General features: G+C 58.2%; 1 protein-coding gene across 1 annotated transcript in view; it reads right to left on the reverse strand.

Annotated features, from left to right (window-relative positions):
* Positions 1 to 26,312, reverse strand: part of CELSR1 (cadherin EGF LAG seven-pass G-type receptor 1) — a gene marked incomplete at both ends in the record, with an annotated part of 147,250 nt that overhangs the window by 61,930 nt on the left and 59,008 nt on the right. Inside the window, 3 exons of the mRNA XM_082851040.1 lie at positions 2,792 to 2,880; positions 3,401 to 3,516; positions 9,319 to 9,541. Of these exons, the coding sequence (XP_082707166.1) occupies positions 2,792 to 2,880; positions 3,401 to 3,516; positions 9,319 to 9,541 (428 nt within the window). The remainder of the gene's footprint in view (positions 1 to 2,791; positions 2,881 to 3,400; positions 3,517 to 9,318; positions 9,542 to 26,312) is intronic.

Raw genomic sequence — 26,312 nt, forward strand, 5'->3', positions numbered from 1 at the left:
ACTGCCCCCACCCCCCCTTCCAAACCTGCTCGCTCCCTGCCGAGGCCCGCCCGGGGCCCCTGGACACGGGAGTGCCTCAGGCCCTGAGACACAAAGCTCCCAGGAGACAGATGTCCCTGATGCAGAGCACTTTGAGCACTTCCCGTTGTGTGATGACGGAAACCACAGCAGGGGGGCCTCAAGGTCTACCTGCAAACTGCTCGCCTTCCTCCATCAAACAGCCTCGGGCAGGAGAGGAAATAGCTGAGCTGGCAGCAGGGGAAAGGCCTAATCCCGTGCTGAGGGTCTGCTTCAGGTGCTGCTGAAAGGCTGGCCCTGGGAACGGAAGCGGCGAGTAGCAGTGATCCACTCACTGCCAGGGCGTGTTCTCTCACGTGGGCTCCTCCTTCCTTCTCCCACGGGCATCCCGGGGGCCCTTTAGGAGTGAGGTGCCTCCTCGGTGCTCCCTGGAGGGTCTCTGCGAGCAGACCCTCGCGACGGTAAAGAATGACGGATGCCTCCGGACCTGGGCAGGGCTGGCCGAGCCAGAGGTTCCGTCTCTGCTCAGCTGTGACAGGCTGCTGCTTCAGCCATCGGCAGGTGACTCTGGAACACGCCACGTGCAGGTGCTCTGGTGGGCAACGAGGCTGACACAGCCCCAAAGCCCAAAGTCTTCAGCCGGCCCTGGGAGATGCGTTTCCCATACAAGCAGAAAGGAAAATGCACCACGACTGCGTCCTTTGCTTCCCTGACACGGAGCATGGGCCCCAGAGGGTCCCCTCGGCCCATCCCGACTGGCCTGCACCCTGCCGAGCGCACGGCCAACTGCCCATCCCTGACGTCCTGGCCCTGCTGGCAAGGGGAGGAGGCCAGAGGCTGAGAGCTCAGAGGTGTGCGGAGCCCGGACTGTGGGGCACGACGTCCTTGCCACGTGGCAGCCACCTGCCCCGGAGCAGCAGGCAGGCCAGAGCACCCATTGCAACTCCTCCAGGATGCCGGGGCACAGTCTTCGTACCTTTGCGCAGTTGAGAGCTGCCTCATCGTGAGAGAATGGCTGTGGGGAAGACTGTCTCCAGGGCAGAGAGAAGGGGCCGAAACCATCTGACCTCGAGCAGGTTGTAGGGGCAGAGGAATTCACTTGGGGGAGTCCGGGGGGCCCCTCTGTCCTCCCGGGTGAGAGAGGCCCACGGGTAGCAACTGGGGAAAGGACGTCGTGTGGGTTAAGACATCGTGAAAGAAAAACCCAAGCTGTGCGTCCATCCCATCCTCGAGCCCCCCGGAGGTCAGCAGGAGGGGAGGCTCTGAGGGTCCCATGGCGCCCACTGTCTCGCACAGCAGCCACGCAAGGCTGCTCCAGGCGGGCAGCAGGTGGGTGCACCTCACACGGGCCCTTAATTGTCCCAGACAGCCGTAGGGGCACAGCTGCAGCAGAAGACTCCAGCGCTGGAGACGGGGCAGCTAGGAAATGGCAAGTGTGTCTTTGGAGGCGCGTTGTCTTCCTCTGGTCCGTCCCCCGCCCCCAACCCCACCTCCTTAACTGGCTCATGCGGCTCTGCATCAAGCAACCCGGGCACCGCCGAGACCACGGTCCCGGGGGGCTCACAGGAACGAGGGCGGCAGGCTGTCCTGGGGGCTGCGGTAGCCCAGACCCCGTCCCAGGCACCTACGAACGCTCTCTGCTTGGTCCTCAGAATCCTGAGAGTGGCACCAGCCCCCACGTCGCTTCAGATCTGCACCCTGACCCCACCAGAACCTCTCCCTGCCCTCATCACAAATACCGTGCAGAGTTCCACACCCCAGTCAAAAGCTACCCGGCCTCTGTCCTGGGCTGGGCGACAGGGGCATCTCCCGCCCACAGACCGGGGACAAAAACCACGGTCACCGTGCGGGTGATCACGGCTGGGGGCCTAAGTATTCCAGGTGATGGAGAAATGAGACGTGTTCGGTGAGCCATATGGAAAAAGGAGGCAGAGGGCTCCGATGGCCGAGTACAGACTAGGGGAAGGACAGCGACAGGGAGGGGTCTGTATGACACAGACCTCAGGCCCAAGTGGTGGGAGAGGTCACCCATCCCTACTGTGTCCAAAAGCTGAAATGCAGTAGACATGAAAGACAGAAAGCACCCTTCCTCCATGGGTGTATCTCTTACAGAGGGAGGACCCCTTGTCTGCCAGGCAAGCCCAGGCGCAAGCCCGTGGAGGCCTGGGTCGGGGCTCAGAGCAGGAGGGACCCTGGAGTTTCCCAGGAAGAAGAGCGATTTGCAAAAACCACAGTGACGGAAAGCACCACAGCGATGGAAAGCGGGGCTTTCTGATGCAAAAACTGCCAAGGAGTTTCCTCACAAGCCAATAAACAGCAAAATGAAAGGAAACCCCCCCAAAACGCCCAGACCTTCACAGCATTTCCTAGGGGAGCCTTCTGACTCTCAGGTTTCATCCAGGTAAGAGTGGACTACTTGGGCTTTGGAACAGTGTCTGAATGGCCTGGAATTTTAGCCACCAGTAATGACTCGGCCGAGGCAGCTGCAATGAATAAGCCCTTTCTGCGTCCTTTCCCCCGTGTAGGACTCTGGGGTCCCTGAGTCTCCCCGCCCAGCGCTCCCTGGGGGAGTATCCGCCCCAGCGCAGGGCTTGGGTATCTTTACACAGACCCTCAACAAATGCTCATTTCCTAAATAACTTTTTCAACCAGCATATTTATTTGAAATTTTAGAGTATAAATGTCTAAAGACCAAAAAGCTGCCAGGGCCCCCCCCGCCCCCCCGCCACCGGCCGCCCGGGCTGAGGGTCGGGTGGGGCGGGGCCGGTCCTACCTTGTTGTAATACTGCACCTGCACCGAGTGCCACCGGCCGTCACTCACGCCCCCAGGAACCTGTGGCGCCACCATCGTCGTGGTCTCACCTGCGGGGCGGGGGGAGGTCCAGAGAGAACAGAGGTGAACAGACCACTAAGGCTAAAAGTCCTTCCAACAGTCTGAACGAATGTTCTTTCCAACCACCGGGAAAACATTTTTAACGGCTTTGTCAATATTTTCAACCTACAGAGGCAGAAGCACACTTCAATGATCCCCTAGTTTGTGGAAATTTGAGTTGTGTCTTATAAACAACGCTGCAATGAACATCTTTGTGCGTTCTGGATTTCTCCCACAGGACAGATTCCCAGATGGAGAACCAGGGAATCGGTGGGTCAGCACGCTTGACGGCGCTGCACAGGATGGGGTGTTTCTTTGCTTTTTTGACCGTGCCGTGAGGCATGCGTGACCTTAGTTCCCCCAACCACGGATCGAACCCACGCCCCCTGCAATGGAAGCGTGGAGTCCTAACCACTGGACCACCAGGGAAGTCCCGATGGGGTGGTTTTAAACAACCAAGTGCCCAGGACGTGCTCCGAGGGCGGCTCCCTCCTGTGCAGAAGGCTTTACCTGCCGAGAAGGTGAGCTGCACCTGCTCGTCCACGATCTCCAGGGCGATGAAGTCGTGCTTCTCGTTGAAGCGGCCATTATACAGCAGCAGGGCGTTCCTCTCCTGGGTGGCAAACCTGGGGGGCCAAGGGGAAGCACGTCACACAATGAATGAGCCCGGGGTGGAAGGTCTGCAGGTGGCCTGGAGGTGGGGGAACAAGAGGCTGCCCAGGGCAACAAGCCTGGCCAGAGTGGGCAAGAGGATGAGTACGCTTGGCAAAGACTCTGGTCCCCAGTACTCTTTTTTTCACAGCAGGAGTGGACAGCCCGTAAAACCTGATTAGCAATGTTCTCTTCTGGAAGGAGCAAAGCAGATTCCAGGGGGCACTTTGGTTACCACAACCTGTACAGGTGAAAAGATTCCACTCGCACAGTGCTCTAGAAGGATGACACAGCCACCATACCAACTGGAAATATCTGGACAGTAAACACATGCAGTGCATACATCCCACGTACATGCCCCAGGGCACAGAGATGTGGGTGTCGATCACCACCTCGGGGCCTATGCCCCTCGTCTCCACCACCACACTCCAGCCACACTGCGTCCTTTTGCTCCCAAACCCTACCTTCTTCCCTGCCCCCGGGCCTTTGCACCTGCTGTTCCCCCGTGTGGGGAATGGTCTTCCCTGGCTCTGCAGAGCTCCCAGATGCCACTCCGACTGTGCTCTCCCCAACTCACTTTATCTAAGTTGTGCCCCTCACCCTAAAGGCTATCACACCACTCATCTGACTTCTGAAATTATCCTAATTATTGGTTTGTTTACGAGAACACAAGATCCTTTAAAGGGACAGATGATGACTCCCGTTCACTGCTGCATCCCCGACACCAAAACAGGACTTGGTCCACAAAGCGCTTGATACCGATGTGTTGAATCCACGGACGGATGGCGGCCCACGTGAACCGACAGACGCGTGGAAACGCAAGCCTTGTGAGACTTGAAGCACTCGGAGTAAAAAACCACTTATTCTGACAAGAGACAAGCAGCCTCAGAAATCCTTCTCCCACCCCCTGAGGAAGCCTCTTCCATCAGACCCGAGGGTCCCCGACACACCAAGTCACCACAAGGCTTCCTCGATGCCCCGGTGACAGAGAACCCACAAACCTCCGGAGTGAACTCGGGACTGTTTCCTGAGCTAGCTGGATGTCTCTCTCATCGGAGATTAAGTGGGGGGAAATGCTTTCCTTTGATTCCAGGTTGGTTTATCCGTTTTCATGCGGCAGGAGTCTGTCGAAACCAGCCTCAGGCATGTGACCCTAGCCTCTCCCTTGAGTTACATAAAATTGACATTTCCCGCCCAGACCTTGCATCCCCTCGGTTTAGAAGTCAGCAAGCACTGATGACAAACTCTAAAGAAAAAACACCTGCACAGCAGAGTGGAGGCTCCGGGTGTGGAGTGAGCATGTAGAAGAAGAGCTGAATTAAGACTGGGATCCACTCGACCCCAGGCTCGCTTCCCTTTGCGGGGCCTCACTGTTGTGGGTTTCTCTTTGGACCGAGGGGGGTGGTCAGTGCTGAAACGGTCCTCCGGGCAGGCACCACGCACTGCTGGGAATGGACGATCTAACGATGGGACCCAGGGCCACAGGGAGGGTCTGAACAGCACAAGTGAAAAGGGGAAAGGCCAGAAACAGAAGCCGAGGCCTGGTGAGGGGCCAGGGGAAGAGAGAACAAAGGGTGGCAACAAGGAGGCTGGTACCAGGGAGCTGAGGCCCCCGGGAGCCCAGGCCCTTGGCAAACAGAAACCAGAAAGAGGAAAAGCAGCTTCGAAAGAAACCACCTGAAACAAAAGCCCTGGGCCATGGGCTTCCCTGGTGGCGCAGTGGTTGGGAGTCCGCCTGCCGATGCGGGGGGCGCAGGTTCGTGGCCCCGGTCCGGGAGGATCCCACGTGCCGCGGAGCGGCTGGGCCCGTGAGCCATGGCCGCTGCGCCTGCGCGTCCGGAGCCTGTGCTCCGCAGCGGGAGGGGCCGCGGCGCGGGGAGGCCCGCGCACCGCAAAAAAAAAAAAAAAAAGCCCTGGGCCGGTGCCCCAGCCCCCCTCTCTCACAGTACGCCCGGCAGGAGGCAGGAGGCCCGCCTCCTTCCAGGCCCTGCCCAGAGCAACCGCAGCCCCGACCCGGACCCGTCCCCTGCGCAGGCTCTGGGGGGCTTTCTATGATTTTGCTTTCGAAGCTAACCTCCCGGATGTGGCCTCGGCCCCGCCCTTTCAGCCGCCATCAGGTGTGTCGGAACGCGCCCATAACTGTTGTCACGTGTGGGCATCGACAATACTGGATTTGGCGAGCAAGGGGACATGCGCTACGTCACGTGGGCACTTAATTAAACACGACTGTTCTTTAGTTTCTCTGAGTCTGAAGCTGCCAGACCTCCTTTGTTGGCTTCCAGCACGTCTGCCGGCCGCTGTGTCCAGGTCCCACCCCCAGGACCCTGGTCACCTTTCAGGTCAGCCTCCTGCAGCTTACTCGCTGCACTGCCTATGACAGAGGGCTGCCGGCCACGCCCAGGTGGTGGGTGGCCATGGCCACGTAGACACCAAAACCACATGCCATCGGCCTGTTTGCCGGAGGACACAGGGCACCTCTGATGTGGGGGGGCGGGCACCCACAGAAGCCTGCTGTTCTCAGCATCCAGACATGTGGGGCACAGAGCGGCCAGGGGTCCCAACGAGGGGCCCTCCTTTTGGAGGCTGTGCCCACGTGGTGCCTCCTGAGCACAGGGCTTAGGGGCAGAGGGCGGGGACGTGGTGTTGCGAGCAGGCAGGGCCCGGACCAGGGCCTGGCGCAGAGGCCCAGCTAGAGAAACGGGAGGGCAACAGCAAATGCCCACTCACGTGAGTCCTCACAACAGCCCTGGGGGGGAAGCCTCAGCAGCCGCTCTCCAGGGCGGGGTGGAGCCCTGCGCCGCGCACCAAAACGTGGGCAGTCGCCCTAAACAGCGGCCCAAATGGCCCAAACCTTAAAACTGCCCTTAGAATCAAACAGCACTGCAGCCTTGCAGCCGGGCCCAGGCGGCCAACCAGAGCTGTATCTCCCACCCCTCCCTCTTCCAAGCTCCCGGGAAAGGGGGTGGTGCTCTAAGGATCAGAAACAGAGCCACAAGCAGGGCGCCCCGGCGTGCACACGGGCTCCACGGATGACAGCTGCTCTTGCTATTTTATTAAAGCTGGTCTCCAAGGGGAATTCGGGAAGAGGGCAGAACGTGGGAAACACCTGCAAATCAGGACAAGCAGACCCTGGGCCCGTATCCTTTACGGGAGGTTAAGAGCACAGGTTACAGGCAGGGCCTGGGGGTCCCACTGGACAGCCTATGACCTTGGGCAAGTTTTTCAACCTTTCTGCCTCAGGTTCCCCACCTGCGAGATGGGGAGAACAGTGATACCAGCTCTCAGGGTTCTCGTGAGGAGGAAGTGGGCCTGACAGGCGAGGTGCGGGAGCAGTGCCAGCACGAAGCCCAAGTGTGGCCGCTGAGCGACCCACGCTGACGTCTGTGGTGAGTCGGGCCGAGCTCAGAAGGTACCTCAGCAGGGACCAGCCTCCCGACACAGACGTCCTCCAAGAGGACGCCATCTGCACCCCACACAGATGTCCGGGCCCAAGAATGTACCAAGGGGCTGAAGCAGGGCAAAGTGGGTGCAGGGGTCTGCCTGCCTCTGCAGAGCTCCCAGCACACACTCCAGGCCACTCAGGATGCCCGGAATGTTCTCCCTCTGCAACTCAACCCCCTCCCACCCCCCACCGGGCCAAAGAGCCCCTCCTCTGGGAGAGCGGGAGCCCCCCTGCCAACGTCTTGGGGCCACAGAGGGGAGCAGTGGGCGCTCATGCTTTGTGAGAATGGAAATACCAGCCAGCTGCTCGCCTGGGCGCCTGCGTGTCACGACACAGGACAAAAAGCCCAAGGAGGGCTTCCCTGGTGGCGCAGTGGTTGAGAGTCCGCCTGCCGATGCAGGGGACGCGGGTTCGTGCCCCGGTCCGGGAAGGTCCCACATGCCGCGGAGCGGCTAGGCCCGTGAGCCATGGCCGCTGAGCCTGCGCGTCCGGAGCCTGTGCTCCGCAACGGGAGAGGCCACGGCAGTGAGAGGCCCGCGTACCGCAGAAAAAAAAAAGAAAAAACCCCTGAGGAGCTTCAGGCCAGCGGGTGGACAGGCACAGAGAGCGAGCTGGACCTCAGCACAGTGATGAGCACGGACACGGCAGTCCTGGAGCAGAAGCCCGGAAGCGCCAGCCAGGGAGCTCGTGTGGCCGTTTAAAGGTTTCAAAAGGACGTGCATCTGCTTTGGAGACTTTAGCCCAATCAAATCACCTGACAACCAGGAAAAAAAACCAGGATCAGGAAATCTGGCATGAGTTCACACCCCCAACCAATGATCTAGCATGAAGGATGGGTTTAGAGCAAAAAGATCTGAGCCGCAACGTAGAAAACCCGCCCACGACTCAAGCCCCCACGTTACCCAAACGCCCTCATCTGGACCTTTCTCTAGGGGCAGTCAGGGTGGACAGCGGCCTGATCCTGCAAGCAGGAACATCAAAGCCTGAAGGTACCAGACAAGCAGGCAGTGACCAGACGTCCAGCCGGAGCTGGAATGCAGGTATGGCCCCGCCTGGGTCAGGGGGGCTTCCTGAAGGAAGGGGCAGCCGTCGGACGGGCCGGCAGGGGGGGCCGAGGAAATGCCTCTGCAAGGCCGGGCAGGTCCAGAGAATCACGAGGTGAGGGTGGCCATGTCACAGGATGCGAGGTGCCAGAATCGGGGGTCACCAGGGGTCAGCACACAGGGGGCCACCCGGTTCCCTATTAAGAAGTTTGGGTTTTGCCCCAGGCGGCAGGCAGGCCCGGCAGGCCTGTCGGACAGAGATCCACCTGACCCAGGCTGAGAGCAGATGCCACCACTGTTGTTCCACGGGGGAGAGGGCGGTGGCCCAGGCCACAGTGCTGGGAACTGGGAGGACAGTGGCGGGCGGGGGAGCCACGAGGTCAAGGGACTCACAGGACCTGACCGAGATGGGAGGGGAGGCGAGACGGAGGAGGACTGCCCGGGGGGGTTTCACATCAGCACCACGAGGCGCCTGTTGGCTACACCACACCCCTCACCTGCTCAGGGTGGGCAGCCCCGGGAGAGGAGTCTGCCCCATCTCTCCCCGAGATGCCCTGTTCTCCAAAGGGCAGCTCAGAGGGAGCATCTTGTTCTGGGGGACACAGAATGCCGCATTCCCCTAACGGGCCCCCTAAACGCTGACCAAATACAAAATACCTCCTGTACTACTAAGGTGAACTTGATAGAAGTCTTTACGATGGAAGCGATAGATTTTTAAAAGTTAAATTAAATCTAAATTCTCTTGGAGAAAAAGATGCAAAAGTTAAAGAATGGCCACAGCACACAGTCAGCCTGCTTCCTCCTGTTACGGTTAAAGAACCAGCGCGGAGAGGGGTGAGGCCGCCCGCCCGCCCGCGGTCTCCCAGCAAGCCGGCGGCACAGCAGGAACCTACGCTGAGTCTCATTCCCAAGCCTGCTGGGCCCTTTCCCTCCACCTTCTGGCCACCTGGGTGGCAGGGGTGCCCACGTGGTGGCAGGTGAGTGGGACCGGGGCAGCCGGGGGTCGGCTTCATGGGCATGTGAACTGGGCGGGCAAACAGGGCGCCACACCTGCTAAATGCTCTGTTGTCACCAGCTGGAAATTCTTAATTTTTGAACTCCATCCTCAATTTTCATGGGGTCCTACAAATTAAGTGGCCAGTCCTACAGCCAGCGCTGGCCAAGGTGACTCGACTCTCAGAGGCCCCGGTGGACGGGGGTTGTTGTTACAGGACGGAGGGATGCGCGGAGACACAAGGCCACCTCGCGACCTCCAACCACAGGAGGCGTCGCGGGCACGCGCGGGGACTCACGCGAGGGCCACGGTGAAGTGGAAGCGCTGCCTCAGGCCGCGGAAGGTGACGAAGGACTGCGGCGGGAAGCTCCTGGTGGCCACTTCGCAGTAGGGCCTCTCGAACGCGCCAGGGGGGCACACGCAGTGGAAGCCGCCGATGAGCAGGTTCACGCAGGTGCCGCCGTTCTTGCACACGCCGTTGGTGCAGCGGCCGGAGCGTGCGTTCACCTCGCAGTGCTCACCTGGGGGACGAGGGCGGGAGGAGGTCACACGGTGGCCTGCTGGGGGGAGGGGGGCACTGCTCCCACCCAGGCTGCAAACGCCACTGCAGAACCAGCTGCTAAACCCAAACCCGGGGGCACGTGAGGCCTCTGGGAACCACCCTGGAGTCGGGCTGCAATCAGACGTGTGCCGTTCCCACTGGCCTGAGGGCACCCGGCACCCAGTGGGCCGTCTAAGGGTGGCGGGGCAGCGGGTTCCCAATAAGCACCCCAGGGGGCTCCTCGGCCGAATGCACCAGGTGGCCAAGCCACTCCAACCCTGTCCCCGTCCCGGGCCTGCTGGGGTCCCAGCCCTCGGGGGAGTGGGGGGACCAGGGGAACGTGCAGCTGTGAACACTTCTGGGCATCCAACCCCTTTCTGAACGCCCCGCTGGCTGAGCCTGGCTCCCTTATGAGAGAATCACCTAGAAAGAGTGAGGATGACGAGAAGGCCTCGTGCCCTCCCCGCACGCCTGCCCGCACGACGGCTGGCCACCTCCGGGCCTCGTGGGAGACTCGGGAGCAGGCCAGGGTCACTCTGGCCCAGGGCCTCCTGTGTGGCCTCCTCCCTCCCCCACTGCCCAGCCGGGCAAAGCTGGATTCCAGTTCGTCTTTAATCATGTCTGTTCCTCCCACCGGCCTCCAACTGTGCTCTAACGTCCTCTCTGTGGCCTAATTCCTCACGACAGGAAAGTTCTGGAAGCTTCCAAATAGAAAGTGATCAGGCAGCCCAAGCTGACCCCCCGAGGCCCGTCAGACCCAGAGTGCCCACCGCGGCAGCCAGCAGGGGTCTGACTGGGTGATCCTCGCTCCCTGGGACACAGCCCGGACCTGCCTCTGTCACAGGGTAGACATTGCCAGCCACCCACAGACCCGCAGCCCGACAACCGGAAATTCCCCAGCTCCCACCAATGTGTGTCACCAGTTTTGACTTCTAAATGAACGCATTTTAAAATAAAAGTACTACACTGCATACTAAAAAAAAAAAAAAAAAAGAAATCACTGTGCAAATAGCGCGGCATGGGAAGCCTTCAGCAGTTTCTTGCGGGTCCCCACAGGAACACATCAGGAGAGCTGGATGCCCTGGCCGTCCGGCATGTTTGCTCAGTGCGGTACCTTGGAGACCCTCCCTGCTGGCACTTGGGAGTTCCTCCTGTTTCTTCCTAATGGCTGCACAGTATTCAGTTAGAGCAGCGGTCCCCAACCTTTTTGGCACCAGTGACTGGTTTCATGGAAAGTAATTTTTCCACGGGCGGTGAGCGGTGGAGGGGCAGGGGTGGGGGGGGAGTGGGGGATGGCTCAGGCGGTAATGCGAGCGAGGGGGGGCGATGGGGGACGGCAGATGACGCTCCGCTCGCTCCCCCGCCGCTCACCCCCCGCTGTGCGGCCCGGTTCCTGGGGGTTGGGGACCCCTGCGATAGAGGACCCCATCAGAATTTAAACCACTAATGTTTCTTGTTCTACTACTGATGGACACGGGGCTGTTTACAGCTCGCTTTTATTGCAGGTAACTTTTTGATATACATCCTTGGCGTGTTTTAAGAATATCTCTCTCGAGAAAATTCCTAAACGTGATGAATCAAAGGTACACACAGTTGACAGCCGCACTTTTTTCTGACTCACCCAATAGTTCCAAACCGTCCTCCCCAAAAGGATGCACGAATTCACACATTCTCGCCAACGCAAGGTATGTTCAATCTGTAAACTATTTTGCATTTCTGACAAATGAATCTTCCAGGTGTTTTATTTGCAATAATTTTTGATGAGGTTCAACATCTGCCCGAATTTTACTGGCAACGTCCATTTCCTTTCTCTGAACTGCCTGATTATTCCTGTGTTCATATTTCAATGATGGTTGGTTTTGTTTTTATTGTGTTACACGAGGTCCTCATAAATTTCAGAAATTATTCTCTGCCATTTCTGTGGTAACTCCCTCTTGGCCTAAGTTTAACTTTCAACTTATTTATGTATTCGTAGTCACATAAAAATGTTATATCTGCATATGGTCATATTTATCCATGTTTCCTTTGTGACGCCAGTGCTCTCGGGTTATTAAAAGGCTGGTATGAAGAGATACGAAACTCGGAGCTCCAGAGACATCCGGCCCCAGGATCCTCAGTGCACGGAGAAGCGTGCATGCAAACGGCAGTATCATCCTGGAACCCAAAGTCACTGGGATCCCCAGACATGGGCTTCCCTGGACGCCCTCTGTGCCTTTTCAATATCGAACCATGTGAATACATTACCTACCGTCTCAGTCTGCTCGGGCTGCCGTAACAAAATACCACGGGCTGGGGGCTTAAACAACAAAAGTGTATTTCTCACAGTTCTGGAGGCTAGAAGTACCAGCGAGATCAGGGTACCAGCACGGCCGGGGTCTGGGGAGGCCTCGCTTCCCAGCTGCCCGCTCCCTCTGTCCTCACACGGCCCTTCCTCTGTGTGTGTGTGTACAGAAAGAGGCAGAGATTTCTGTTGCCTCTGCTTATGTGGACACTAATCCCATCGGATTAGGGCCCACCCTGATCATTTACCTGAATTACTTCCCGTAGGGCCCACCTCCAGATACAGTCCCATTGTGGAGTTAGGGCTGCAACCTAGGAATTTGGGGGGGACACAATTCAGACCAGAGCAGGCATGTATGAGACAATTGGGAATTTGAACAAACTGGACAGTGCTACTAAAATTTATCATCATTTTAAAGAAGAAGACTTAGATGCTGTGGAAGAGTGGGTACTGTGGTGTACCCCACATGTCCCTCCAGGACCAAGGTTCTGGAGTGCTGGGTGACGGGGGCTCACAGCTGAGACTCTGCACTCAGATCCTCCTCCTGAAATCCCTCACCCAAAGTTGCATAGCCGTTGCTGGGGCAGCTCACACCCAGCGACGGGCGAGCATGGAGATGGAGGGGCCCACAGCCCCTTGGGCTAGTGCAGCCACCTCGACACTGTATCTCCAGAGCCGAGACGTGGGGTCCACAGAGGCTTTTGCTGCCACTGCACTGCAGCCCAACCTCTCCTCTGCGCAGCCCTGGGTGCCCCCCACCCCTGCCCCTGCCCCTGCCCCTGCCCACGGCCTGGCTCCCGAGAAGGCAGATCTCGAGCCTCAGGGTCTGTTTCCCAGTGTGCAGATTTTAGAGAGCTGGATAATTGACTGGTGTAAGAAAATCCTTTCAACCTTCCAAGGGAGGCTTCAGAATGAGCTTCCTTTTGAGGAACAGGTGAAACTGATCTGTAATTAGCATAACAAGCATCAGAAGCAAATCTGAACTTCCTCTACTTCTCCCAAGTGTCTTCCTTTCCAGGTTGCAACACCCAAGAATGCACAACTTGCTAAGCAAAGGTAACCCAGTCTGAGTCCCTCAAAAACAGGGAGGAGTGTCGCAACCACTGACCTCTACTGAACTACAGAACCGTGCAGGGGCCGCCAGGCCGGGGACCCAGGGCAAAGCCCACCCCAGGGCCAGACAGTGTCAGGTGGGTTCTTTTTCGTCCCCCTCCTCCCCACCAGGCAGGGCAGGGAGGGAGAGGCCAGAAAGCCCAGCCACCTGTTCTCCCCTAGCAGGGGCTGCCCCCAAGGAACCTTGTGAGCAGAGGATTCACATGCTGCTCAGAAGGAAAAGGACGGCGGCCCACCCGGCTGCAGACCCTCCTCTCAGCTCCACCAGCAATGGAAACCGTCGGATCTCCCCCCCACTGCCCCCCTGCCCGCTCCCGGGTTAGCAGGGTGCCCTGCCGGCCCCACAACACTAGGCTCGGCCCAGTGCATGTGCCCACGCATGTGCACACATAACCTCACACACACTCGTGTACACACCCCTGTGCCCTCACACCCAGTCACACGCTGCTGACACATCTTCGCACATACACCCTCACACACACACTCGTCTTCACACGCATTCACTCCCATAAATGCATTCACACCCTCACACACACCCTCAGCCACACACGTACATACCTGCACAGACACACACACCCACATTCACACCCTCTCACACACACTCTCACACTAATCCCCGCTCCTGGCATCTTCTCCAGGTGGGCAGCCTGCAGCCTCCTTAGATTCTAGTCATTAATTTTAAATGCTTAGCTGAAAGTGTATTTGTTCTTCATACACTGCAAATTCTTTAATCTCTACTTTTAAAATACATGTGACGTCTGGGAGTGTTTGCCTTCCAAGCCCCAACTTGGCAGGTCAAGGGCATTCTGAAATAATAAAGCCGCCGTGAGAGGAAGGGGCGGGCCGTGCTCCGCAAACCGTGACAGCAAACAAATGGGGGCCTGGCACGGCCCCTTCCCACGGCGCTCTGCCTGTGGTGTTCCAGAATCCTGCCCATCCGGGCTCGGCCCAGGTGGTCAATGTCACCACCAGGATGAAAGCACAGCCCACGCCCCCAGTGCAGCCACAGCAGCTCCCAAGCTCTGCCCTCGTGTTGACTGGAAGTCTCAACTCCTCCACCTCTACCGAAGCATCTGAGGACTCCTACGATGAGGCCCTAAGGCCCTGAGGCCCTGAGGACTCCTCAAGGGCCACCTGCTACCGAGGCCCAGAGAAGGCAGGCCCTGCGCGCGTGCGCACACACACACACACACACACACACACACACACACACACACACACACAGCACCCTTCGTTCAATTCCCAAAGACCTGAATTTGACTTTGCCGACAGTATTTCTGCTCATGTGTGGTTTTCAGCGGCTGCAGGGAAGCCTCGTTCCTCAGGCCACCCCTGTGAACAGGAGGACGACGGAGCAGGACCCGTGCTACCCACAGTCATGCTGCAGCTCAGGCGGCTGCCTTAAAGCATCCGCTGTCCCGTGGAAAGGGCGTGATGACGTGTGGGATTATCCTGCTCCTCTACTTAACCAATCGTGCAATTTCAAATCAGCTGCAAATAAAGCTACGTCTCCGTGAAGTTGTTTGTTTTAAGCACAAAAGATATCTTTTCATTTCCAAGAGGTCGTTGTAGTATTCGTTTCCTGGGACTGCTGTAACAAGTACAACAAATCTGGTGCCTTTACAAGAACAGAACTGTGTTCTCTCATAGCTCTGGGGACCGAAAGTCCAGAATGAAGGTGTGGGCAGGGCCGTACTCCCTCCGCAGGCTCCAGGGCAGGACCCTTCCTGCCTCCCCAGCTGATGGGGGCTCCCCGTGTTCCCTGGGCTGTGGCTTCATCGTCCATCTCTGCCTCTGTCATCACATGGCCGTCTTCCCTGGGTCTCGAATCTCCCCCCCTTTCTCCTATAAGGACGCCCGTCACTGGATTCAGGGTGGACCCTAAATCCAGGATGATTTTACTATCCATCGAGAGCCTTACTAATTACACCTGGAAAGACCCTATGTCCCAAGGAGGTCACATTCTGAGGTTCTGGCCACTCCAGCGGCCCTCCACGCCTGTCCTAGAGCTACAATCATAGCAAACGCTGGCCTCTGCAAACACGGAGGCCCGAGGGGAAGCAGCAGCTAACCCTGTGGGGCTGCATTCCCCAGCTTCCAAGACACTCACTGGGCTCTGGTTTCTCTGCCCTCTGGGAACGCTCCTCCCGGCCTCTCCCACCAGGCCAGTAAGGGGCGGTGGGCCAGGGCCAGCTCCCCACCTCCGCAGCCGTGCCTCAGGCCCCTCCTCTGGGGCCCACACGCAGCCATCCAACCCTTTCTGCCCTTGTTCTCTCCTCCGCAAACCCAGGCTTCAAACCTGTCTTCCCTCACCAAGCTTGTTCTCCGGGTCCCCCACCTGGAGAGGGTCCTGCAGCTGCCCAGAGAGAGGCCCAGGAGCCCCGGAGCCATCCCCTCCCCTCCTCCTTTGTCCCCACCAGTGCCATCCCCCAGGGTCCGTGTCACTCACCTCCACTACCACCTGCACCCCAGTCGACACCAACCCCGATCTGCACAACCACGGACAGTGACCATCTCTCGGGCCCCTGGACCCACGCCAGCTGCTCATCACCTCACACATCTGCCGGTTCTCCACAGAGGCTTGCAATCCCGCTGCTCCGTAAAGACCCTCCCACCCTGGGGCCCGGCCCTCGGCCACGCGCCAGCCCCGTCCGCGCCACGCGCACCACCTCTCACGCCGGCCACACGGTCTCCCTGTTTGAAGGGAGGTTGGGGGATTCAATAGGCTAATGGAGACGGCCCCCTAGGTAAACACTCATGCATATTCACCACTGTCAAGGATCACCCCCTGGTGACCCCCTTCTCTGTGCCTGGCATCCTCTCTGCTGGGCTCTGCAGGTGGCTTCCCTGTGCCCGGATGCAGCTTCATCTCAGGCACCCTGCATCCCCTCGGGAGGCTTCGCCCGCCCACCTGACCAGGGCCAGGGCACCCAGGACAGACCCTGATGGCCCAGAATCTCCCCTCTCCAGAGAGCGCCCACCCCAGCTCCAGGGTGACACCTGCTGTGCGACTGTTCCCCAGCCTCTGTCTCCCCAGGCTCTGGGGTAGGGGCAGGGGCAGGGTCTGTCTGGGGGTCAAATCTAAGAATATCCAGCACACAGAGGGTGCCTGACAAACGCCCGGCACGTAGCAGGTACTCGACGAATGCTTGTGAGACGGAGTCTTAAAGTGCCAGGATTTCCCCCCTTCCAAGCCAGTGATGAATCCTGTACAGAATTATAAAACCTGCATGGTTCACAGGTTTGATTCAAACAGCGTTGGGAATTTGATGATCTAATGAATGAAGAATTAATTCTACAGATAAACACGCTTTTTTTTTTAATAAAAGGCAGTGAGGACCCTTGAGTACGCAGGTTTCAGATGAACTGGGTCCCCCGGAAAGGGTCTCGTCTCTGGGTTCCAGGACCTTCGTTCAGGCCAATCGCAGGCCCCCGTGCGCGCCTTAGCAGGGTGCTTTCCATGGCAGCCACTCCAGCTAAACTGCACAGTAATCCACTTATGTGTTTCTTTAACTGTATCTCCTCCTCGGGGCTGTGCTGGCAGATCCCGATGGCCAGCCGTCGGGGGAAAGCCCTGATTTGCAGAACTGTCCCGTTTCCATGGGACATCACAGCCAACCTGGCATCAGAACTCAGAGTTGTGAAGAGATGTGATAGGATGGTTTTTAATTCTTAAAATCATCTTACTTTAGGCAAATAATTAAGACCAAATTTAGTGAGCCCTATATCTTTTTTTTAACATACAGCTCTTACATGAAACACTATTTAATGCAATAAATGTTCTCAGATATGCTTACTTAACAAGATTTAACTTCACCTTTCCTCTTCTAAGAATCCTCAAAGTAAATTTGGGCTTCCAAAATTTCTTCCAAGCATCCCAGTATCCTGCTTAGAGTCAGATGCTTGCTCTGAGCCATTCAAAACCTGGGGAGAGTTCCCCCATCCTCCTCTTGTGCACCCCCAACCCATTATGACTGCCAGCCTCGCCCGCCCACCGAGGATGAGGTCCACCCGAGTAAGCTAAGAGCCTCGCTCAATAATTCATGTAGCACCGCAACGCCCTGCCGAGGAGGACCTGAGGCCTGGCCTCCTGGTCACGGCTGCAAATGCAGAACCCCGCACGGAAAGCTGGGAAAGGACCCCCGCCGCATAAGCAGGCATTCGTAGCTGCAGAACAGGAGCTCCCAGGAGCCGAGGCCCCTCTAGCCGCCACGACCTCACGCACGTCCCGGTCACTGGATGCCTGTCCCACCCAGGCTTGGGGCTGGGGGTGGGAGGGCAACACTGGCCACCTGGGAACCCCAGCCCGTAGTGCCAAAGCCGCAGACCCTCGGGTGGGGAGAGTTAAGTGCCCTAGAGAAGCACCAGCTTCACAGAGCTTAAACGAGGGCTCGTCTGCAGGGTTACGGGGGAGGAGGAGGCCTCACAGCCCCTGGTGTGGGAACTCTCACACGCCCCCATCTTACAGACCGGAAACTGACACCCGGCACAGGGTATAAGAATACCATTTTTCGTTTGTAACCAAAAAAGATATTCCTTAAATGTAAGGGAAACGGAGGAAAAACATAGTGCCTGAGTGGGGGAGCCTCTGAGCTGGGCTGTGCAGGAGCGTCCATGGCGGTGGAGACGGCTCGGCCCCAGAAAGGGCCCCAGCAGAAGCACAGGGATATCGGGGGCTGGGCCGGATGCTGGGTGACGGGTGCGCACCTGGTCAGGTCTGCGAAGGAGCGGGGGACAGCCAAACACCCCTCGCTGTAGAGAGACCTGTGGGGAGCAGGGCCTGGCAGGGGGAAGGTAGAAGGCACAGGAGTGTGTGCGTGTGCGTGTGTGTTATGTGATGAATGTGTGGCGTGTACATGTGATGTGTGTGCGTGTGTGTGTGTTATGTGATGTATGTCTGTGTGGCGTGTACATGTGATGTGTGTGTGTTATGTGATGTATGTCTGTGTGGCGTGTACATGTGATGTGTGTGCGTGTGTTATGTGATGTATGTCTGTGTGGCGTGTACATGTGATGTGTGTGCGTGTGTTATGTGATGTATGTCTGTGTGGCATGTACATGTGATGTGTGTGTGTTATGTGATGTATGTCTGTGTGGCGTGTACATGTGATGTGTGTGCGTGTGTTATGTGATGTATGTCTGTGTGGCGTGTACATGTGATGTGTGTGCGTGTGTTATGTGATGTATGTCTGTGTGGCGTGTACATGTGATGTGTGTGTGTTATGTGATGTATGTCTGTGTGGCATGTACATGTGATGTGTGTGTTATGTGATGTATGTCTGTGTGGCGTGTACATGTGATGTGTGTGTGTGGTGTGTGATGTGTCTGTGTGTGGCGTGTATATGTGGCGTGGGGTGTGTGCGCACGTGTGTGGGACAGTCACGGCAGGTCTGGGGGAGGAGGGGCAGGGCGGGAAGCAGGAGATGACGGTGTGAACGAGGTTCCTGCCAAGAGGCGCTTCGGAAGATGCCGGGGTGGGGGCCAGCGGAGGGGAGCGCAGCCGGGCCGAAGCCCTCGGCCCTGGAGGGGGGCCAGGGCTGGGCCCCGGGAAGGGAAGGGAGCGTAGAGGTTTTTATGGCTTCAGTTTTTCGATAAATAAAGAGACAATTGCTTTCTGGTCCTAGGCGATAGCTCAGGGCTTTGAACTAGAAAAACTAGACTCTCCGGAGGGAGGGATGCACCCGCACAGCTTGTGTTGGAAGCTTCAGGAGCACGGAGACAAGGACAGGGTCTCTGAAAAGTTCAAACACTGAAAACAACCGGTCCATCCACCCTTCCATCCACCCACCCACGGCCTAGGCACATCCTCCCACCTAACCCCCCCACCCCGCAGAGGTGTCCAGAGCAGGCTTCCGACCACTGACTCCATTTCCCAGGCTGGAAACCCTCCCTGAAGGCAGGATTTCTGTCTCTGGCCCCGGGGCTAGCCTAGCCCCTAGGAGGCCGGGGTCAAGGTGAGATCGGCTAATTCTGTGAAGCCCTTGAGCTGAGCACCTGGCACGTGGGGCTGTCACACGACCCCCTGCTCTGAACTGGCTTCTTGAGCCTGGAGGCCCCATCTGTCCACCCCAAGCCCCGCACTGGCCCTCTCCCCGCCCCCAGCTCCCTTCAAGCCTCTCACCCTCCGCCTCTGAGTTTCAAGGTTGTTGAACTGCCTCACCTCCTGGCCCAGCCCTGGAGCCCCCTCCCCTATGGGGCAAGGCTGCCAGGAAGGGCCCCTCGGAGGCCAGACACCTGCCCACACCACGGGGAGGGGAGGCCGGAAGCCCAGACCATGGCAGGCCTGCCCCAGGCTGGGGCTTCGGAGTGACTTCACTACTGTCTTTGAAGCAAATTCCCAGAACCCCGACACACCCATCTTTTTAAAATATAAATTAAAAATGCATTCCAGCGCCAAAAATAATGATTCCAGCTTCTCCACGGCTCCTGGCTGTAAGTCAAGAGTTACCTACACACCTGAGAGGTTGAAACCCGGCGAACCTGAAAAATTGCAGTGCTTTCCAAACTCCTGGTGCAGGTACACGGCCCGGCCCGGCCCGGCCCGACCCAGCCCAGCCCAGCCCGCAGCCATACTTGGGGACCCCCTCCTTTCAGAAAGGGGGTGCTCTCCCTACCCCCCTCTCCTCACTCCATTGAGGGGTGGGGGGAACAGAAAATAACCAACCCTGAAGTCAGCTAAACGGTGGCTCCTGAAAGATACGTCCAGGGCTTCCCTGGTGGCGCAGTGGTTGAGAGTCCGCCTGCCGATGCAGGGGACACGGGTTCGTGCCCCGGTCCGGGAAGATCCCACATGCCGCGGAGCGGCTGGGCCCGTGAGCCATGGCCGCTGAGCCTGCGCGTCCGGAACCCGTGCTCCGCAACGGGAGAGGCCACAACAGTGAGAGGCCCGGGTACCACAAAAAAAAAAAAAGATACGTCCACATCCTAATTCCCGGAACCTGTGACTATCACCCCACGTGGCAAAAGAGTGACAATCACGTCACGTGGCAAAAGACGTGATTAAATTAAGGATCTTGGACTGAGACCCTCCTTATTACCCTGGTGGGCCCTCTGCAATCACGCGAATCCTTACGAAAGAAGGGCAGCTGCAGTTTACAGACCATGTGAGGATGGAGACACAAGCCCAGGGAGCCCGAGGGCACCACGGCTGGAAGAGACAAAGGGACCCGCCCCTGGTGTCCCCAGAGCCTTCGGGGGGGGGGGGGGGAGCGTGGCCCCGCCCACACCTTGATTTCAGAATTCTGACCTCTGGAACCGTGAGAGGATGTATTTCTGCTTGTGTTAAGCCACCCAGCCTACAGTCTTTTATTCCGGCAGCCACAGGAAACCACTACACATCCTAAACACACCACGGAAACCGGACAGACGCAGCAGAAATCTCTTCCTGGGGACAGTCCCCTAAGGAAGCAGCGCCCCTAACACCTTTCAGCGACTCCGTAAGCCTCAGCGGAGCTGGAGCCGTGGAAGAGAAAGCCCCCTCTGTCCCCCAGGTCTTTGTGGTGCCCAGTGGGCAGCAGCTAAGGACCCAGGAGGCACCAAATGAACACACACAGGTGGACCCCAAAATCTTGGCTGCCAAAGCCAGTGGGGGAGGCCCCCCAGGGGGCCGGACACTGGCACGTGGGGTGCCTGGGGCAAAGGTGCACCTGGTGACCAGGGGAGAGTTCACCGAGCTGACCCCCAGGGCCTGAGCGTCCAGAACCCCATCTTGGCTCCTGAACCCCCTGAAAGCAAAGGCAGGGTCCTTCCCAGCCAAGGATGTGGGTTCAGAAGGATACAGCTGGTGGCAGCTCAGGAGACATCTGGGGTCCCAGAATGGTGGAGGGTCCCACCCCGGGGCAGCCTGGGCCCCAGCCAACATCCCCCAGGGGCCTGGTGGGAGGGAGGCTCACTCTGTCCTGGGGCCCGATGGGGAGGCTGTCCAGGGCCCTCCTTGTGCCCTTGTGGGCCTCTGCAGGCCTCTCTCCAGAGACCATGGGATGCGGGGCGGTGCACAGCCTGGAAACTGCCTCATCCAGGGAGGCCCCGGCTTTGGAAGAGGTCACCCAGAAACGCCGGGGCCAGGGCATCTGTCCTGCAACGTCCCAAGAACCAGCTCCAGGATAGCATCTCAGACACAGGACTATGATTTAGTTCTAATGACATGCAGCCCTCTGAGGGTCGGGACACGGGAGGGCCTGGGGAGGTCTCCTGGAGAGGGTGGGCTTGCGTGGGTGGGGTGGGAGACGCCCTGCACCCCAGGGAAGATGGAAGCCTGGAGGCCGGGCTGAGGGTCCCTGCTGACCATGGGAAGAACCTGTCGGTGGAAAGTAAACTCGCAGCTGTGGGCAGCGAGGCTGGAAAGGGGCGTCCCCAGTGCTTTATCAGCTAGTAGGGAAACCGTGCCAACTCTGAAATGGCGACGTGTCCAAACTCAGTCGGAATGCTAACTAAAACCTTAATCGTCCCTGCACAACAGCGGCTCGGCCCCCGATGGTTCAAATTCCCCTTCCTGCGTGGTGCTGGGAGGAAGGACGTTCCCGGGACAGATGAACACCCAGAAAAGAGCGCGCATTCCTTATTCACCGCTTGGACTCAGGACAGCCGCGTTGCCCTGGCTGACACCCACTCCCTCCTCCAGCTGCGCCTGGCGACCCCAGCAGAGAAGTCTCACCCCGTTACCCCAGCCCTGCAGGCACTGGGAGCACGACAAGAGACATCCGTCTGTCCACATCGGGGAAAGGGCTCAGGAGGGGGCGACGGGCAACAGCGTGAGCGGAGACCACTCTCCCTGGGGAAGTCGGGGGTGGCCCCTCACGGGTCAAGGGCTCAACTGGACTCCCAGTAACTCCTGGTGGCCCTTGGTCCACGTGGTGCCTCCAAGGAACAGCGGGGACGGACCCCAGCGCCGATGGCAAAGGCCTCGCTTACTCCTCCCTCCACAAATACTGAGCGTCAAGGGGGTGCTGGGCGCCGGTGGGAGAACAGGGAGCCCCGAAGACATCCACATCCTACTCCCTGGAGCCTGAGGCCATGTGACCTCACACCACAGAAGGGGCTTGGCAGCGTGGGTCAGGTAGGGATCTGGGGACTTGAGACAGGGAAGTTACCCTGGACTCCTGGGGGCCCGGGGTAATGGCCAGGGTCCTCGTGGGGGACGAGGGTCAGCAGTGAAGCTGTGATGACAGAGGCAGAGGCTGGCGTGAGGTGAGGAAGGGCCGCCAGCCAAGGGATGCAGGCAGCCTCTAGAAGCTGGAAAAGGAGAGATTCTCCCCCGGCGCCTCCAGAAGGAACTCCGCGAGAATAACTCTGTGCTCCTTAAGCCACTCGTCTGTGGGACTCTGTCACAGCAGCTGCAGGACACGAGCTGAGGGGGGAGAAGGCAAGGCCAGTCCTTGCTCTCATGGAGCTGCCTTCCGGCTCTTTCTGCAGAAGCAGCTTTTCTCCACATGCGCACACACCGGATACTCACAGCCTGCACGGGGGAGACTCCCGGCAGGAACTGGCCAAGGAGCCTCGTCTCCCCTCGGACAGCGGGTACGACGACCCAGGAAGGTTCTAACCGCACGTGGCATGTCCTCAGGCCACTCTGCTCACCGAGGTCAGACATTTCAGCGTATACCTGTGTTCCTCACCGCCCCACGCCCTGCACCCAGCTCATCTGACCCACCTAGAAGCTGGCTGGGTGGACACGAGGAACGCTTGTTTTCAGATCTCTGGAAACGAACCACAGAAGCCTGTCAGAGTGTCCTCCGTCCCAGCAGACGCTCGACAAGCAGGTCGACAAGAAGTGGCCATCACCACCAACCCCCAGAAGCCCTGAGGCCAGCGGAACTGTGTTCCCAGCAGCCAAATCACATTCAATCCCTAACCCCTGGTGCTTGTGAATTCATCTCACTTGGAAATAGGTTCTTGCAGATGGGATCAGGTTAAAATGAGATTATACTGGACTAGCGGGGGCCCTAGTCCAATGACTGGTGTCCTTTTAAAACGAGGGAAATTTGGACACAGAGACAGAACACACTGGGGGCGGGGGGTGCCGTATGAGGACAGAGGCAGAGACTGAAGACATGCAGCTACAAGCCGAGGACCACCCAGGACCACCGGAAGCTAAGAAGAGGCAGGAAGGACCCTCCCCTGGGGCCTCTGCAGGGAGCACGTCCCCGCCGACACCTTGGTTTTGGACTTCAGGCCTCCAGAGCTGTGAGAGAATAAATTTATGTTATTTTTTATCTTAATAAATTTATTTTATTTTTGGCTGCGTTGGGTCTTCGTTGCTGCGCACGGGCTTTCCCTAGTTGCGGTGAGCGGGGTCTATTCTTCATTGCAGCACACGGGCTTCTCATTGCGGTGGCTTCGTCTTGTTGCGGAGCACGGGCTCTAGGTGCGCGGGCTTCAACAGTTGTGGCACACAGGCTCAGTAGTTGTGGCTCGTGGGCTCTCGCACTCAGGCTCAGTAGTTGTGGCGCACGGGCTTAGTTGCTCCGCGGCATGTGGGATCTTCCCGGACCAGGGCTCGAACCCGTGTCCCCTGCATTGGCAGGTGGATTCTTAACCACTGCGCCACCAGGGGAGTCCAATTTCTGTTATTTTAATCCACCCAGTGTGTGGTCCTTTGTGACAGTAGCCCCAGGAAGCTAACAGAAGCCGTTAGCCCCGTCCCTGGCCCCAGTGGCCGTTTGGCTGTGCACAGACACCCAGGCCAGACGCAAGCAGGGCGATTATTCTGTTTGTCAAAACCCCAGCTTTGGGGGAAAGAATTCCATGGAGGAGGAAAGGAGATCCCTGGCTAAATTTATCCCCCCCGCAATCTCTCTGTATATGATTTTAATGGAAAACAAAGTCTTCCTGAAGTGCAGTAATGCCCTAGCTTTACAATAATGTACTAGGGAAATGCTGGATATCCCCACCTGGAACCGGCAGAAAGAGCCCAGCGTCAAAGACGGCAGAGGTGCTAAAGAGAGAGAAACCTGGAGTAAGCCTGAGTATTTGAAAAGTACATTTTCCTAAGAAAGGATTCTGTTTCTGCTTTATTTGAGATTGTAATTATAGGCCAGGTAACGATTTTCGTTTTGAATGATAATTAACTCTCCGGTTTAAGGACCAAATTCAACTTGACGACGAACTCTTCCAAGTGGAGCTTTAATCCAGTAAATTGCAGTAAGTGCAGCAAACTCATTTCTCTTGTGTTATGTGCATGTCACCCCACAGGAGGACAGCACGGCTCAGACGCACGAAGCATTTTTAGTCTAATGCGGGGGTGCAGGGTCAGTGTACCCCAGGACGATGGAGACACTATTACTCTGATGAGAGAATTCAAGATAAAACTCAGAGCTGGAGTAAGAATCAGAGAAGAATTGATTTAAATTCTTCCCCATGAGCAGAAAAGATGATTCGATTTTTACATTAAAAGTTTCTCTTGGGGCTTCCCTGGTGGCGCAGTGCAGGGCACGTGAGTTCGTGCCCTGGTCCGGGAGGGTCCCACGTGCCGCGGAGCGGCTGGGCCCGTGAGCCATGGCCGCTGAGCCTGCGCGTCCAGAGCCTGTGCTCCGCAACGGGAGAGGCCACAACAGTGAGAGGCCCGCGTACAGCAAAATAAAATAAAATAAAATAAAAAGTTTCTCTTGGCCTTGAACCTGCACAAAATATCCTGGCCCTGGGGACAGTCAGGGCCCCCAGCCCTGCTGAGGTCACCCCGGGGGACAGTCAGGGTTCCAGAAGCCCCCCTCACAGGACAACTGGGACACCCCATCCTGGGGCTGTTAGCACCAAGCTCAAACCCAGCGTCACTGAGACTCTCCTAAGTGGCCCCTGACCCTCTGATCCCAAAACCAGGCTAAATCCAGCTGGGGCACACCCTTGATGACACAGGGTCCAGCAGCCTGGATGTCCGAAGCCCAGGGACAGCCGTGTGTTTCATGCACAGAGGCAGGACTGTTGGCTGGTATTTGCCGAAACACCCTCTGAACCCGGACAAGCGGCCTGGGGTCTAAACACAGAGGCTCAGGAATAAACAGGACCCTCCCCTCTGTTCCCCCCGACACGCAGATGACCGAGAGGTCCCTGAAAGCCCTCCTTCCCCGGTGACATCAAAGCTGCTGCCTTCTCAGGAATGCACCCCTGGGCCCACGTGGCTGTGACATAAATCACTGCCCGCTGCTCTCAGCCTGGGAGGATGTGTGTGAGGAAGGGGAAGGGATTCCAAGGCAGCCGTGGGCCGGGGCCACATGGGCACACGGCTGGGCAGTGACCCGAGTGGAGCTTGGTGGGCACACCCACCAGCGGGACAGGAAGGGACACAGCAGACGGAAGGGGGAGCCCCATCCCCTCCAGCTCAGCCAGGGGAGCGGCAGAGGCTCTGCTCTGAGCACAGCACAGAATCCCAGAACTCCAGGACGTCTTCTGAGGCCTGCGAGGAGGAATGGCCCAGTTAACCCCTGACCCCGTCGTCCCGCGTCGGTATTTATCACATGCCTACCCGACGGACAAAGATGCTGGACGCAGCGGGGAGGGAGCAGACAGCACCAAGCAGATGTGGACTCGAGCCGCCGACCTCTGCCGTGGGCGAGGGGTGGGCAGAGGAACGGGGACACGGAGGTGACGTTCGGGAAGACAAGGGAAAGCGCACTCGAGGGGCAGGGCCCCGGGGAGAGGGGAAGGCGAGCAAGGGGCAGTGGGGTGGGGCGGGGCCGGCCCCTGAGGCTCTGGAAGGAAATCCCCGGGGCTCCCCACCCGGCTCTGCATCTTGGTGTCCCTGAAATGGGTGACCACTGTCCCTGCCTCATGGGGTTGTGACAGGCATGGGGAAAGGGCCTGGAGCAGAGCCTGGGTGGACACGTGCTCTCCGCCACGTCAGCGAGGCGTGATTAGACCCTTTAATTAGGGAGACGACGCAGCAAGACACCACAGGACCCGGACGCAGAATCACACCCTGAGGCTTGTCCCGGATGGGTTTAGTCCAGGGTCCTCCTGGGCGGGAAGAGTTTCCTGCCACCCCCTCGGGTAACAGGGTGACGGCGAGTGAAACCCTCTCCCTGGGGCCACTGCTCAGCGACGGCTCTCCTTCTCACCCATCACACTTCATTCGGAACCCTGCACGCAGGAGGCGCTTTTTAATAGACGCTGTGGAGTCAAGGAAGCAAGAGAAAGGACCCAGTAAACAGGCAAACCAGGCCATTCCGCCCTCGAGGAATCCACGGGGCGGACAAGCCTGAGCTCAGAGGCCAGAGCACCGGGTTCGAATCCTGACTCACCCCCGCCCGGGTCTAGAGCAGGGCTCCTCCCTCCACCACAGACACGAGGACCATTCTCTGTGGGGGGCACGAGCACCCCACCCCCAGCTGAGACAACCAAAAACCCTTTGGACACTGTCATGTGT

The sequence above is a fragment of the Leucopleurus acutus genome, assembly GCF_964270905.1.
Source record: "Leucopleurus acutus genome assembly, chromosome: 11".
Taxonomy (NCBI): domain Eukaryota; kingdom Metazoa; phylum Chordata; class Mammalia; order Artiodactyla; family Delphinidae; genus Leucopleurus; species Leucopleurus acutus.